Raw genomic sequence first — 16,365 nt, 5'->3', positions numbered from 1 at the left:
TCGGATCTAGCAACACCTATTTGGAGTTTTGTGGGGAGTGGAAATTTATTTTTATTGTCATCTCTTAAAGTTATGTCCACCAAACTTGGTTCCATATGTATACCTTACTCTTGACGTCTTCTACTACCACCGATGATGAAACACGATTAAGAATGAAGTCGAAATTGAGATCAAACCCAAACTATAACCGAATGGCCACTGATTCTCTCATCATTAACAAAGATAAATCTTGTTTGATCCCCATTTCTCATTGCTTTGTTCTTTCCTTTCTTTGGTGCATTGAAGGAGGAGCACTTCTTTGGAACAAACACATGGGTTTTCTGTTTTTGGCTTTTTGATAACTTCAAGGATAGACAGGGAGGCAGGGCCATTTATTTTATTTTATTATTATTATTATTATTTTTTGGGTGGGGGGGAGAGAGAGAGAGATCTAAAGACAGAGAAACACTAAAGAAGCAATATTATTATAATTTGCATAAATTATTAAGGGTGGCACCTAAGTAATATATTGTTTTCGCCATTTGTTGGTTCTCTAAGATAATTAAGAAAGATACCAAATGAGGGCAGATGATGCTTGGACTCCAAAATATCAGTAGTTTATAGTTGAACATAATTTTATTTATTTATTGGTGTTTGTTGTATTTCTTATCAGATGATTCGTAATTCTTAGTTATTAATTGGACTGAATGCTGAAGAAAAACTTCTAAAACTTGTAGCTCTCAAGTGTAGTTAAGTTCATTGATGAGGGGAACAAAAAAAAAAAAAAAAAAATTAACATACCTGACTTCAAACGCTAAAGTTCTTTTTTAGTTCTTGATTCTAAGATAGTTTATTACCGAATCGAGGAGGAAAAAAAATTGTTCTCGTGCTAAATCATTTCGGGAATAGTTTTGGATTGGGTCAAGTACGTATCAATGTTTTAAAATGGAATCTTTGATTCCATTTTAATATGAATAACACCTAGTTGGATGGATTTGGTATCTAGAATATAAGATATTTAGTGGCTTCTTGAAGCAAAAGTGAATTTAATTCCTCAAAGAGTGAATACAACATGGGAGGATTCACTCCTCTTAATTACACAAGTTGAATCACTATGGACCATTTCAAGCATCACAACCACTCTTGAAGGTTTTTGAACCATTTAGCTTTCTAGGTCACCCTCCATGATGTTAATTCCATTTGGAATCAACCTTTTTCCAGTTGATCCCAAATCTATTCCTACATTTGCTGGTCGATCTGTTTGTCACGATTGCTATAGAGAGATTGGAAGCAAGATCAACTTCCGGCTTCTGAGATGCTTTGTAATGAGGGGCGCCACGGTTTAGACCTTGCCACAGCAGAGGATGTCGCCCTTTGTCGATGTTTTACATGTTTCTCGACCTGAAATTAACAAAATTGTCTAATTAGTCCCAAAAATTGTTTGACAAATATTGAATGGATTCGCACGTAACCCAAATAACAAAATCCAATTTTTCTTCTACTAACTAGTCCATTAATTATGTCGTGCCAGTGGTTTGATCTTGAAAACAAGTCTCAAACAAATTAAATAAATTGCTTCAATTATGAGCATAAGATTGAGTCTCACTTGATTTATGTTCTCCGAATCCTCACGGCTCCCTTCCGTTTCACATCCCGAGCCCTTCTTTTCGTGCACCATTTGTTGTTCCTCAATCGATTCCAACTTTTTCTTCTTCATCTTGGCATGTTTCTTCGCCCACAGCCCTTTCATAACTTCTATAAACCCATACCAAAAAGAAGAGAATTAGACTCAAATCAAACACTATTTTTTTCTTCTACTACAAATCATTAAACTTACATATAACTATAAAACATGAAAGAAAATTATTCTATAACAAACCTTCAGACGTTATAAGTCGATAAGCTTGACCAAGAACAAGAGTATCAATAGGTTTAAGTAATTTAACACGCGTAAATCGCACACCATTGTTGTTACACTTGTTCTCTGACTCTGATTGATCCAATGTGATTATAAGAGCAACATAGTGACCAGGATTCATTCTCATCACCTCGCTTACAGTCACCGGCCAATACCATCTCTCCATTCTTCCACATGGATGTTGTATAACCGACGTTGCTGCATCGATGGCCTGACAATTACCCATCTCTCTCTCTCTGTATGAATCACTCTATAACTCTCAAGAATGATTGAAGAACTAAAAGATAAGGAAGGAAGGAAGGAAGGAAGGAAGGAGTCTCTATCTAACACCACCCACCACCTCTCATTGGTGTCATCAAGCAGGCCTTCTCCAACTAACTATTATTGCTACTTAAGCTAGAATTGGGCTTATAATAATACATTGCATCCTCTCTTACCCCACCAATGGGAAGCAACTTTCCTTAGATGCTGGTATGCCTTCCACGTGTCATTATGTCATAAGTGCTGATCTTGGACGGCATTTTAATTTGATGCTGACGTGTAAAGGATGGGTCCCACCTCACTCTCTCAGTCTCTCTCTCACACTCACACACACACACACATCCACTCACCTTATCCTCGTTTCCAACTTTATTTTTCTTGCTTTCACCGTTGAACTTGTCTTGTGTGTGTAAAAGGGTGTTGTCAACCGCAGAGAATTTTGCAAAAATTACTGAATCAGCCAAATTTTATCTTTAATATTTACATAAGTGGTCATATATATATATATATATGATTTCTTAATTATTTATTTTTCCAAAACAGTCATGTATTATGGTCATATACATTATTTATATGTAACAAATAATGTAATCGGATATATAACCATTTTCAAAACTAATAAAAAAAAAAGACCAATTCAATAGTTTAGGCAAAATATATAATTATTATAAAAGAGTATTTTACTATGTAGAAATAATTATAGATATTATGTAGAAATATCTATCATTTGTGAGGGATTGACTTAAATTGCTAACGAATTGTTAAAGTGTCCAATGGTTTTAGACACAAAATAATATTTAAAACATAATATTTTATAATACTTAAACTCAATTATTTTTAATTTTTTAAGAAATATAAAAATCTCTTCAAGTAGTTTTTTTTCTTTAAAATCTGATTGTGAAGAAATTGAAAAAATGCAAGTTTTTTCACGTTTTAAATCTACAAATACACAATGATAATGGTGGGGCACACTGTTTGTGTTGGTATCACTAGATAGTGTGCCAATGCTTTTGTGTTTTTTTCTTTTTTTCTTTTTTTTTTTGTAATGCAGGGTACTTTTGTCTTTAAAAAATAAAAACATTTTGATATTATTGAATGTTTTGTGTCCAAGACCATCAAAGATAGGGATGCAACTTGGTTCAGATCGATTCCATCTAGAGCAAAATAATAATCGAACTGATCAAAATCGATTCCATTATATGAGAACCAGAACCAAACCGAATTGGTCTAGAATCGAACCAACCCAAACCAACCTTAATTCGGTTCGGTTTCATGAGTTGCTAAGAGATTCCCTTATTAGTAGAAATTCCTTCATCTCTCCCATCTTTAATTTGTTTTGCAACTTAAGAGAGAGAGATAAACCAGTGTGCAGTCGTAGTGATCAGGTCCAGTCGTAGAGAGAGAGAGAGAAATGAGTTGGTGATAGGCGGTGGCAGCCGCATAGACGAGAGAGGAGGGTTAGGTTTAAAAAAAAAAATTACATTTTATTTTTAAATGAAATTTTGGTTCAATTTTCGATTCAGTTTGATTATTTACAAACCCTACATCGAAAATCAAACCGAATCCATCAGTTCTTATTTTCTTTAACCCGAAGTCGAACCGTATTTGGTTAAAATCGATCCAACCCAATCCAAAATTCACGGATTAGTTCGGTTCTCGGTTTGAACCGAATTAAGTTGCACCCCTAATCGAAGATGATAATTATTCGTTTGTAACCAAATATAAATGAGGGTATTTTTGTATCATTTAAAAGACGAGAATTCGTCGTTGAAAATTCTCCAATCAAGTTGAGAAATGTTTGAAGGAAGCTTTCTTAATTTTAGGAGAGAATTAGTAAATGAATACTCAGTAAAAGACTCTAAACAAAATTTAGGTCTCATTAGATAATCCCTAATCGATTTTATTATTTATTGGATCGTGATGTTTATTTTACTTAACCTATCTTGATAAAAATAGATAATTTAGATCTCTTTCTTTATGATACACAAGAAAAATGATCACTGGTTATATGCCCTTGCCACGTTAGTCGAGTGAAAATTTTTCGAGTCAGAAAATCATTAGTGTACAATATTACTTTGTATGGACCATGAAAGTATTTCTAGCAGAATTTTAATTGTGGAAGTACTTCGACAAAAAAAAAAAAAAAAAAAATCAACCAAATGCCTCGAGATTTGTGTAGACAATTTGATTTGGTTAATCTAAATCAAAATATTTATGCATATCTGGAGACGATTATTGATTTTTCATGTAGAACAAGAACACATGATATGGTACAACCACCAGCTGTGGGACACAGTACATGGTTGGTTGTTGTCTGCAGATCAGACGGTCAGTTGGTCTTTTGGGTCAATTCCAGTTCTCTATTATGATTTTATTTTTTTAAGAAAAAGTGAAAAATTATTTTTAGACAGAAATTGATTCAGTGACCACGATGTTTATTCCTTTATGGGAAATGTTCAGCAACAAACATTTTGGCAAAACATTTTTCAAAACATGGGTTAGAGGTTTTGGAATGGGCTGATTTTTTGTGAGGATGATCTCTACGGTGAGGAGATCATCATCACCAAAAATCAGCCCATTCCAAAACTTCTAACCCCATCAAAAATGATTTACAAAAAATGGACGGTCCACAAATTTTCAACTTGTAAATTGGGGTTAAAAGTTTTGGAATGGGCTGATTTTTGGTGATGATGATCTCCTCACCGTAGATATCATCCTCACCAAAAATCAGCCCATTCCAAAACCTCTAACTCATGTTTTGAAAAATGTTTTGCCAAAATGTTTGTTGCTGAACGGGACCCTTCCTTTATATATCTATGAAAAGTATAGATGGATCCTCTTGGATGGGCCCACACCTCCCGAAAGAATTCATTATAGAAAATGTTAATCAATGGGCTGTGCTGTTAGCAAAATATTACTATGTGTAGTACCATAGCAAAACCCGACACCATTTTAAAAACTGTCACCATTGCAGTGGACCAAGTTTTGTCGTTTCTGGTATCTTTTACTAGGCACAACATAGTGGGAATCTTGGCCAATTACCCACCAAAAAAAAGTTTGTTTAGATATATACCCCTCAGGCTTTTGTAAATATCTGAGATGTCCTTTCATTTTCAAACTTTAGACTTTTCAATTCCCCCTTGACCGTAGTCTTCTATGAAAGACTAACTGAAGTACACTTCAACCTCTTGCCAGAGAGGCTTCGTCCCCACCCCATCCCTATTTATTTGGGAAAGTCATTTAATGGGAGTACTATGTGATTGATACATAGCAACCAATAATAAAATAAGGAAAGATTGATTATGCTTTTATGTCAATAAATTTATAAGAGTCGTGATTTTCTGACTCCCCCCTCTGATATACTCCCCCATACTCTCCTGACGTCGCATGTGTTAGAATCATAGATTTTTCCTCAAGATACACAATTGGATGTCGTGATTTTCTGACTCCCCCCTCTGGTGTACTCCACCATACTCTCCTGATGTGGCTTGTGCTAGAATCGTAGATTTTTCCACAAGATACACAACTGCACATCCAATTGTGTATCTCGAGAAAAATCTATGATTCTAACACATGCCACGTCAAGAGAATATAGGGGAGGGGGGGTTCAGAAAATCATTATTCAATTTATAAATGAATGAAAAATGTATAAGTGAGTAATAAAGAAAAAAACTAAGAGAATGTCAATTAAGATGGTATGGACATATTTAATAAATGTTGATTAAAATTCCAAATAAAAGAATATGCAATTTGAGGTTCTGAAAGAACATGATGAATACCACAAAGAATGTGAAAAATGAGATAGTGAAAGTGGACGTGAACACACTTTTAATAATAGAAAACTTAATTTTAGACAGAATTGAATGGAGGAATTTGATTACTTTGGTTGACTCCTAATATTTAAAATAAGAATTTGGCCTTTGAAAAAAAAAATCATACGTATTTTCTTCTCATTGATTTAGAAGATGAAATAATACACAAAAATTTAGTTACTAATCAAATCCTATCGAGAACAAATGACGATCTTGTCAACCCAAAGTTGAAGACAAAGGGTTTTTGGCCAGAGGTTGAAGACAAGTGTATTTCGATATTTTCTTGTAATCTCTCATGGAAGACCAGGTCAATGGGGGTATGTCATTTGTTTGAAAATGCAAGGTATCACACACACACACACACACACACACACACACACACACCAAAAATAAATAATAAATAATAAATGCTCCGCCTAGGCATCTTCGCCTTGAGTTCAAAATCTTTTGTCATTTTAGGAAGATCTCCCACCAACTTTGATCTATTTAAGAAATAATTGATCCTCTACTTTAATTAAACATAAAAACTTTATTTAGATTATTTAATAAGTACTAAGCTCTCTTTATGTGTTTTCGACAGAGAATGTTGTGTAGAAGATCATGAAAATCTCTTATTGGACATAAAGAACTTAAAAAAAAATTAATAAAATAAAACAAAGATTAAAACATGCTATTCTGACTAGTTCTTAGTAAACTGGCCGCCCACAATGATTAACCCGCTTCGAAGGCAAGCCAGACAGCCCGACCCGCCAATTCTCTAATTAAAACTTACTGGTGTTCTCTTGAAATTTAAAATCAAAATAAGTTTAATAAGTCTAATTGACCATCTTATCCAAGAGTTTCATATTTTGGGACCATAATCACTAAAGAAAACTGAAATTTGAAACATGTTGGAGACCAAGACACACAATTTGAAGACAAATACCTAACATGCAGAGAATTAATTTTTGTTCAATCTCTTTTGTATTGTATTTGTTCTTGGGTCATGAGCTAAAAACTTGGATTGATTAAGAGACAAAAGCCATAATCTTTCTGACAAATCTTTGACTCTTGTAACTCTTCTAAGGTTATTTTAATCTGTTTTAGCTTCTAATGTTATAATCTCTTTGTTTGGTTCACAGATGTAAACCAATCTCATAAAATATGATTTTATGTAGCCATGTGAAGTGTTGGGGATATCGGGTCCACATATTTAATGGTCTGTTTCTTGTTCAAAAGGACTGATTCTGGTTCAAAGGTGATGGAAGAAGGGACTACACCCATTAATTTTAAATTAGAGATTTTTATTTTTCTATGGTTGAGATTTGACTTGAAACACTAGTTGGTGTTATTTAATTCCCTTTGTTCTTGAATTGTAGTGTGTGGGGGCTACATTTTTTGGTCCCTATGTCAATTTCTTGGCTTTTAACATTATAATCAAACTCCTCACCAAACATGGAGTTTTTTTAAGGCTCAGTGAAGGCATGAATGGATGACCTTAGAATTGTATTTTATATAACATTTGAACCTTACAATAATAGCAATAATAGTCATGATGATGATTGATTGATTGATTGGTTTGTAAGCGAGCTTGGGTCCACGTGGCACATCATGATAAATGGGTGCACTGTTTATTGGTGGTTCATTTGTGATTGCATTGTATGCCACATGTATGTCTAGTTAGGACTTCAAAGGTCCAAGTCAACCAATTTTAGTGAAGCATCAATGATCTCTGCTTAGTCGTGCCTTCAGATGCGATGCATTGAAATGTATACATCACATTAATTAAGTCATCTTTCATGGTATGAACTATGAAGAATGTCATTGAAGCCGATATTTCGTGCAGTGGATCCCATTCTCTAGGTGTCAAGGATGATGAAGTTGATCGATGCATGTAACAAGACAAAATATAAGGTTTGGTGGTCATGAGAGGAGACCAATTCTAGTTTCCCTAGCATCGCCAATACTCGATGCAGCAATACCAGCAAAGATGTCCAAAAACAAGGTGATTTATGCATTGCTAACGCTGTCACCGTCCCGAACGTGTCACCAAGTCTTCATGTGTTTGCACCAATGAGACTAACACATACCTTTCCCTATCTGGCAAACTTTTATAAATAGAATCTGGGGGTTTCGCGGACGAAATCAGCTCTCCCTCGAGATCCTCCACGACAAACATACATTGCTAAACGTAGAACTTCGGGTTAATTTACACACAAATAATTATGTTTTTGAATTACCTCCCACGTATTTCAGTATCTCAAGGATTACAAATTTTTATTTTTGTGTAGATCATAAAAGCTGTATTATTTGGGCCTAACCATGCCTACCTACCCTCCAATGGCTAGAAATCACTACTCATGCCGACTTTCTGTGTGGGTCCAGCAAAAGTTGGACTAACATTGATGGGTCAGCCAGGCATATATCATCCAATCAGGTTGATTTTTGATATAGATCACATATTCCTCCAACCATTGAGAGTGTTGTAGTAAAGTTAAATGGATGATTTGCATGAGTGATGTTAATGCAGGACCTAAATGACACCAACTGCACTAATTGAAAGATAATAAAAAAAAATTCCAGACAAAATCCATTTCACATATTGTATTTCCAGAAGTTTAAAAAAAAAAAAAAAAATCTCAACTCATGCATTCTATAAATGGAAAGATTCAATTATATGGCTTAAAGCGTCTCTTCAACTAACAATGAAAAATCAGAAATATTAGAGCGTATCCGCCCAAAGAGCTATTGAGGGACAGAATTGATGGCAACACTTGTTTAGAATGTGTGGGTTGGGCAACACAAAATCACACAGATGGAAAGAACTTGTTGAGATTGAAAGGCAGAGAATAGAATTCCTCACTTCTTGTGTCTGTCTTGAAGGATCGGAACCTCTCCCACCAATGCATGCCCCTATCTTTCCGGGTTACAGTATCCTTCTTATGCAAAGTGATGTCTAGGAACAATGCCAAAAAGCCCGCAACAAAAGCTTCTGATGAGAAAGTCACGTTGATTATGTCGTTGAACTACAGAACAAGAACAGAACTTCAATTAGGTGGGACCAAAACCAAGAAATCAAGATCGAAACAAATTATCAGAAATGGGTTCTAATGCATACCCATCTTGCTCCAGTGTGAACTGGACCATAACCATTAACTGCTGTGTATTCGTTGAAGTATTGTGGCACTGATAAACCCATGAAAACAGAGAAGCCTAATATGAACTTCGTTTTGAAACTGTTGAGGTTGCAGAATTGAAGGAAGCTGAGACCAGCCGAACCTGTTCATGCATGATATATTAACAAATACGATAAAAACTGGAAGTTTTAAAGGATAGACAACAAGTGTTGATTGGATCTTTATGTTACATACCCACATAGGCAAAGAATAGGCAATACAAGGCGGCTATAATTGGAGCAGGAATTGAAGCAAAGACTGCACCAAATTTTCCTGCATGACCATTAACAGCGTGATTTATTATTGTTTACAATTGGAAGCTTACACAACAGGGAGATAACAAATGGTTTCGACGTACCAAGAATGGAGAAGAATATCATAAACCCAGCTGATATCTGAACAACCCTTCGGCTACCAACACGTGTCAATGCTAACAAACCAGCATTCTCACTGTAGTAGGACAACACAGTGAAATTCTCAAGTCAATAAGACGATAAGAGACTATTCTGTTTGTTAATTTATAATTGGCTAGTTCCAAATATAAAACGTATAGGTTTTGTTCACAAATCTTACACAGATACTGTAGACCCAGTTATGGTTCCAAACAATCCGGAGTTCAAGATAGCAATTCCCTGAAATAAAAAAATTAAAAAAAAAAAACCCTGCAACTGGTAAAAACTAAACTCTACAATGGTTAAATTTAGAGAAACATATGGTAGTCTTAATAAGCATCAAGTTTGGTGGTGTCTTCACCTTATAATGTACCCTGTCCATCTAAGCATCCAAACAGCTCAATCAGTGAACCACTATGTGGATTATAGACCAACAACAATAGATATTGGTCTAGATTCTTGGAAAACTGGGTGAATGGTTAACCATGATGCATACATGGGTCATGTGCAAGGTGGTGTTAGGTCATGGCATCACTATATAAAACTTTTGTTAATTTGTATTTCCTATTTGTTTCATTGAGGAAGATAAACAGGAAAAAATCATTTTAACAATTATTACCTGCCAACCAATACCACGGCTGAGAATAGAAGGCGGCAAGGGAGTTGCACTTGCATACCTTGATACTGCATAGTAGGTACCGGTAGACTGCATTTATAATGAATGAAAGAACTAAGTAAACTCCAACAGATCAAAACATCTTTGCAATCCATTATGTATAGTGGAAAATATTTAATTAGGCATATTGGATTATGTTCCGACCACCCAAAGCATAAGAAGTACAGTCACACTAACTGGCTAGCTAATATCCTAGTCCTTGATCAACAAATTATTGCAACTGAGTGTCAAGGCATACAAATGAATAGGGATAACTAGATGGGAGCGTTCCAATAAGAATAGTTAAATGAGGAGAATAAACCCAAGAGGGTACCTCAATGCTCAGTTTATAAACACAGAGAAGAAAGTAAACTGACCTCTACAAGAGCTACAAACGAAGCGGCCATCATGGCAAATGCTTCTCCTGCATCAAATGTAGGTGCTCCCCATTGAAATGGATATGGAACTCTTATCCTGCAGACGAAGATCATAGTAGAACAATAATCAATGGTCACCAACAAGAATGCTGTCCTGCCACATAGCCCATGCTCATATTATATATATACTAAAAACAGCTATAATATAAATCATATGGTGACATAAGAATCAGTTATGTTGTCCAAATGATCGATGTGGTACTAGTAACTTGTTCATCAGATGTTAAGTAATGGAAAAGATCATACAATGCCTCGTAACAATATGGCAAGGGAAAACTTCGGAAAAAACGTTAAAAACGGGAAAAAAACTAGATAAAAAGGGGGGAAAACAATGAAAATAAAAAGATAAAAATAATATATTAAAAGTTATGAGAAAAATATACATCTAATGAAAATTCAGAAAATCAAGTTATTATTATCACATCCCATATTTTTACATTTATGAATTACCAAATTCTATTATGTATAAAATCCCACATTTCAAAAGAGAGAAAATGCTTAATTTTTTGTCCCTGTGAAAAAAAAAAAACGGCAACATTTGTTACAAATGAAAAGATCGTGTTTTCTTTATTGTTTGAATCATCACGGATGCAAGTCGCATTTTAAATCCGTTTTTTCTTTTCAAAAAATCACTGATTTTTGTTACTTTGCTCATAACTGGACCACGTAATGTCAGACTAAATGCTTATAGACAACTAATTGGAGCACAATGTACACCTAAGTGAGAAGTACCACTAATTATATTGGTATTAGTTGTAACGATGATAATAATTAGAACCTAATCCTCTAACCAAAAAGACAAAGGAATTACTCAACAAAAGACCAAAAGCATTACCATGGAGCACCAGCTATAATTCCAGCACGATCTGTGCGGCAACTCAATTGAGTCTTCATTGGTGCATTCTTATAGGCACCACCAACGGTAAGAAGGTGAGCATAAATCCAAACAATTACAACCGAAAATATAACAGCGAACCGGTCAAAGACATGGCTACCATTTATCAAATGGGGTATATACTGCAAACAAGCATTGACAATTAATGTAATTAATTTAAATAAGAATAAATATAAGGGAAAATTAGGAGTCATTAATTTGTTTGAAATCTTCCATTCCACCGCACATATGCCTCAAGAAATTAGTTTGACATTGATGACATTGAGATCTTAACAACAAAATTGGGTCTATGAGATAAACCTGTGAGAAAATTAGCAGAATGATGATCTCTGGCAGTCCAATTTCGACGCATTTGGCAACCTAAACATCAAGGGTAAGAATGCTTGGGTACATTATAATGGGGCGAAGAAGATTGAACATTTTAAGGCGACTAATGAATTCATCTCTTCAAGAAAAATGGAATACTTTTTAAATTCTTCTAGTCCATCCCAAAAGCAATTCTCAGGTGCTTACCCCAGGAAAACCAAGCTCATATAGACCAAATCCAGCTAGACTAACCAATGGAACAGCCGAAAGCGGACTTAAAAACCTGGACAAACATAAAGAGGCAAAAAATGAAGTTAATCAACATAACCTTCAGGGATCTTTTTGGACTGAAATGGTGAATTGAGTATGTAGCATGTAAGTTATTGTGAATTGAGAATTTAAATGACATAATTTCAGCTGGAGCAACACATTCAAAACAATGTGAACCAGCCAAAGACCCAAAACAGAGAACAACTTCAATGAAACCTTCCAATTCTATGGTGTATAGTTTCAACTCATGTAATGCCCAAACACATGCAAGACAACTCAGCATTGCCGAAAATTTTAGTCCTTAGTCAAGATCCTCCTATGTTAACCAACCAACTACTTCAAAGACCGATCTGTTGGAGAGGGGGAGAACCATGAATATAAGAGGGTCACGGGACTTAACTAGGATATGACACACCCGAGAGTAGAGGAAAATATACACTCAACACTCCCCCCCACCCATAAGGGTGGAAAGAATTGAACCCGTGACCTATATCATGTTAACCAACCAACAACTCCAAAATACCATTCTATTGGAGAAGGGGAGAACTATGAATATAAGAGGTCACGGGGCTTATCTAGGGTATGACACACCCAAGATTGGAGGAAAATAACACTCAACATCCTATACCAACCTTGTGACATTACGCCAAAGGCCACTGAAGCCAATGACAATCTGAAGAGTTGAAGCAACAATAAGGCGCCCTGAATTCCCCGCATAATCCGCTCAAATTTCTGCTCCGACGTGAAAATATGGGCACATAATTAGAAACAAATCAATGCAAAACATTAGCAAGACAACAAACCATAAGGGTATAGTTTGAATCAATAAACCTCTTTAGGATCCACAATGTTACTGTATCGACCAGCCAAAATTATTGAAATGGTAGTTGGCACAAAGGTATAAGCTCCTCCAATAACAGCAGGTAAACGAGTTCCAAAAAATGTTTGTAACAGAGTGTTCAAACCCGCAACAAACAAGAGTGTCTGAATCACCTTTGCTTTCTCATCCTACCAATAGAATAATGGGATTTTAACTAAAAAAGAACAGTGACATTAACTGGAAAAAAAAAAAAAAAAACCAATATGAACCGAAAGCAAAAGAATTTTCTATTTTGTTTAAATTTCAAGTCTTACATTTCCTCCTCCCATCTGAGGAACAAGAGCTGTGGGAATAAGAACCGTGGTACCAAGCATAACTAGGTAATGCTGGAAACCAAGGAGAATGGCTTCCGCTGCATTAGAAATACACGCAGAATTTTAATAATTATATAGGCATTATCTACTAAAAATCAAATGCATGCAACAAAGACAAAAAAGCAAGAACCAATAGGAATTCCCAACAAAAATAAGAGGAGACTTAAAAGGGTTTCATTTAACCAAATGGATTGAACTACAGAGGCAAGAAAAACATGTAGGTTAATATAGGGGAAAAAATGATTTAAAATTACGAGGAAACAACTCTCCCCCTCTGATTGAAGGGCGAACCTTCTATATCTCTATGTTTGTGTTTTCTATTTTGCAGTGCATGCTTGCTATCTCCTGTTTTTTCGCAACAGCTCAAACACACACTTTACACACTCTTGGCAAACACACACTTCCCACACCCACACTCTTCACAAACACACACCCACACCCACACTCTTCACAAACACACCCTTCCCACACCCACACTCTTCACAAGCACACACTTCACACACACTCTTGGCAAACACACACTTCCCACACCCACACTCTTCACAAACACACACACTCATTCTTTGGGTGAGCCTCAACAACCAAAAAAAAGTACAAAATGTATACAGAACCCAGATAAGTTCCATCTAAATAAAAACATAACTGGATTCAGAAATGACTATCACATGCAAATCTACACACAAAACATAACAATTCTTTCCAAAACTAATACAGCATTTCTGTGGAATCATAAATAAATTAAATGTAACTAAAAGGGAGAATAATTTAAGATATAAACTCACGCCATGGAGGAGGACTAGTGATACAGTAAGAAATGTTGGGTAGCTGATCCTTCACTGCATGTGGTTGCAACTCATCCTGTTTCGGCAAAGGAGCCGCTCCTCCACCACCTCCTCCTGCCATATTCCTTCTGTTTCTTTTTCTTTCTCTTCTCCTACTAATCAATCAATCTCCACACACCACAAAATCAAACCCAAACCCCAAAAAACTCGGTCACCACCCCCCCACAAACCAAAAACTTCCAAAGAGTGGAAAAAACACAGAAAATGAGTCTGCAACTGAAAACCCAGATAGCAAAAAGAGAGACTTAAATCAAAGCAACCCTTTTTTAAGTTTTAACCAAACTAAATAAAAAAGAAAGACATTAGAAGCCTTTATATGTTCACACACAAAATAAAGATTAAGTGAGAAGTTTCTACACTTCTACAGCTCAAAACCCACTTCAAAAGTAAAGAATGAGATACATAAATAAATAAATAAAAGAAAAAAAAAATTGTATACCTCTCTGCAACACAAAGGTCAAGGAATCTCTCACTATTTTTAATCTCTTTATCTCTGTTGTATTACTGCTTCGGTCGCGTAAAGATAAAGTTAAAAAAACTAAAGTAACATCCCCACCGTCACCTCTGCATCGACAACAAACCCATTCTCACAAATCTCTCTATCTAAACAAACCCATAAAAGAAAAACAAAGTAATAAAGCTCTTTGAGAAGAAAATAAAGTTTTATTGCAGTAGCATTGTACAGCAAAGTTGTTACTCTGTGTGGGAAAAAAAAGCAGAGAGAGAGAGAGATTCTCTTTCCCTCCTTATTTATGAATTATTCTTATACAAGAAAATGAAGTTTTTGATTATGGAATGTGGCTTTCGCAGTGGTCTTATTTGACTGAATGGTCCTTTTCTTTTCTAGAAAGGACAAACGTGTACACAACCTTCTTTCTCTCTCTTTGGTTTTGAGGAAATCGACAGTTGATCCTGAGTTGTAAATACGGAAAGGAATCAGAAATGTCCTATTGATGAAAATGGATCCAATTGATGTCTTTTATGTTGGTTTATATGAACTGACCATCAAAAAGTCTGTAATGGGGGTCAATTCTAGAGATTAGACGGTCCAGATTTGTTTGTGACATGACTTCTATAAAGATTTGTTGCAATCAAAAGTGATAAAGACTTAACTTAGGACCATCAGATGAGAGTGTCTGGGGATTGAGCCCAAGCTAGTGATGGCAACATTCGTAATCCTGAATCCCAATAATGTAATCGAGGATATTTTCAAGAGTCGTGATAATCTGACCCCCCCCCCCTCCCGCTCCCGCTCCCGCTCCCGCTCTTGACATACATCCCCCATCATAGAATCGTAGATCATTTGCCTCTGGATATGAAAGAAAAGATTTATGATTCTATGTATCCCTAGGCAAATGATCTACGATTTTGTGATGGGGGCATATGTCAAAGGAGGGCGTCAGAAAATCATTATTCTATTTTCAATTGTAGATTAACAAGTTTGAATAATAAATAATTCATAGGGGGGGGGGGGGGGGGGGATCACAAAAATAGGGAGGTATCTTCGGTTGTAGTTGATTCCATTTCGTATTAAAGGAATCAAAGTATCAAGAGAGGAATTGTTGGATTCATGTTGGTAATTGACCATGAGGAGTACGAAAGTAACCAAGAACGAGACGATATGCTTATAAATATGATAATTTTATTTTTCATAAATGATTATTTTTACTATAATTTTAGTCCACCTAAGACGAATAATTTGACTTTTACATCAAAGTTTCTTTGATAAATACCACACTGATGATGAGACTGCAAGATTTGATGTAGGCCGGCGTTGCTACCTGTAATCTCAAGGTGTCCTGAGCCACAAAAAAGCCACCAAAATCACTTAGGTGGTCTTGATTGGGTTTTATTGTGGGAAACTGTCTAACATTTCATCGTACAAGAAAATTAGATTAAGATAGAAAATTGATTGGAATTGGCTGGTAATATCAAATTTATCATATAAGAAAATCTATTTTTAAGGAGTAAGAAAATGAATTTCCCAACAAATTAGTTCCTTAATGAAGAAAGAAGGGAGAAGGGAATCCTAAGGGATTGGCTCAATGGCAATTTCAAACTTATAAGTGGTTAATGTTCGTAAGTCATGAGTTCAATATCCAATATGAGCATTACTTCCCCTAGGGCTATAAACGGATGTTTATCGGTTCTGATACAGTAAATTAATATATATTATATATTATTTCGAATCGGATATTATCCGAAAATTTTGAATATCGGATTTAAATTCGAATAATTTTATATATTTG

General features: G+C 35.4%; 2 protein-coding genes across 2 annotated transcripts; both read right to left on the bottom strand.

Moving 5' to 3' along the window:
• Positions 1 to 1,005: 1,005 nt before the first annotated feature.
• On the bottom strand, positions 1,006 to 2,279 carry LOC147398918 (uncharacterized). Its single transcript, XM_086449011.1, has 3 exons — positions 1,859 to 2,279; positions 1,586 to 1,734; positions 1,006 to 1,380 (listed from the first exon to the last, which is right to left on the bottom strand). The coding sequence occupies exons 1-3, from the start codon at positions 2,121 to 2,123 to the stop codon at positions 1,276 to 1,278; spliced, it is 519 nt and encodes a 172-aa protein (XP_086305137.1). The 5' UTR covers positions 2,124 to 2,279; the 3' UTR covers positions 1,006 to 1,275.
• Positions 2,280 to 8,579: 6,300 nt separating this feature from the next.
• On the bottom strand, positions 8,580 to 14,332 carry NAT8 (nucleobase-ascorbate transporter 8). Its single transcript, XM_086448284.1, is given in 15 exon segments — positions 8,580 to 8,975; positions 9,068 to 9,228; positions 9,321 to 9,398; positions 9,484 to 9,575; positions 9,699 to 9,757; positions 10,137 to 10,223; positions 10,550 to 10,646; positions 11,445 to 11,626; positions 11,805 to 11,864; positions 12,018 to 12,093; positions 12,713 to 12,776; positions 12,779 to 12,812; positions 12,912 to 13,088; positions 13,215 to 13,312; positions 14,057 to 14,332. Coding segments are annotated over 15 exon segments (1,605 nt in total). The 5' UTR covers positions 14,178 to 14,332; the 3' UTR covers positions 8,580 to 8,756.
• Between the last annotated feature and the right edge of the window lie 2,033 nt (positions 14,333 to 16,365).

Source organism: Akebia trifoliata, chromosome 7 (genome assembly GCF_017979445.1).
Source record: "Akebia trifoliata isolate Shusen 1 chromosome 7, ASM1797944v1, whole genome shotgun sequence".
NCBI classification, from domain to species: Eukaryota; Viridiplantae; Streptophyta; class Magnoliopsida; order Ranunculales; family Lardizabalaceae; genus Akebia; species Akebia trifoliata.
The sequence above is the reverse complement of the archived record's forward strand: the minus strand, read 5'-3'. Positions and strand labels throughout refer to the sequence as shown.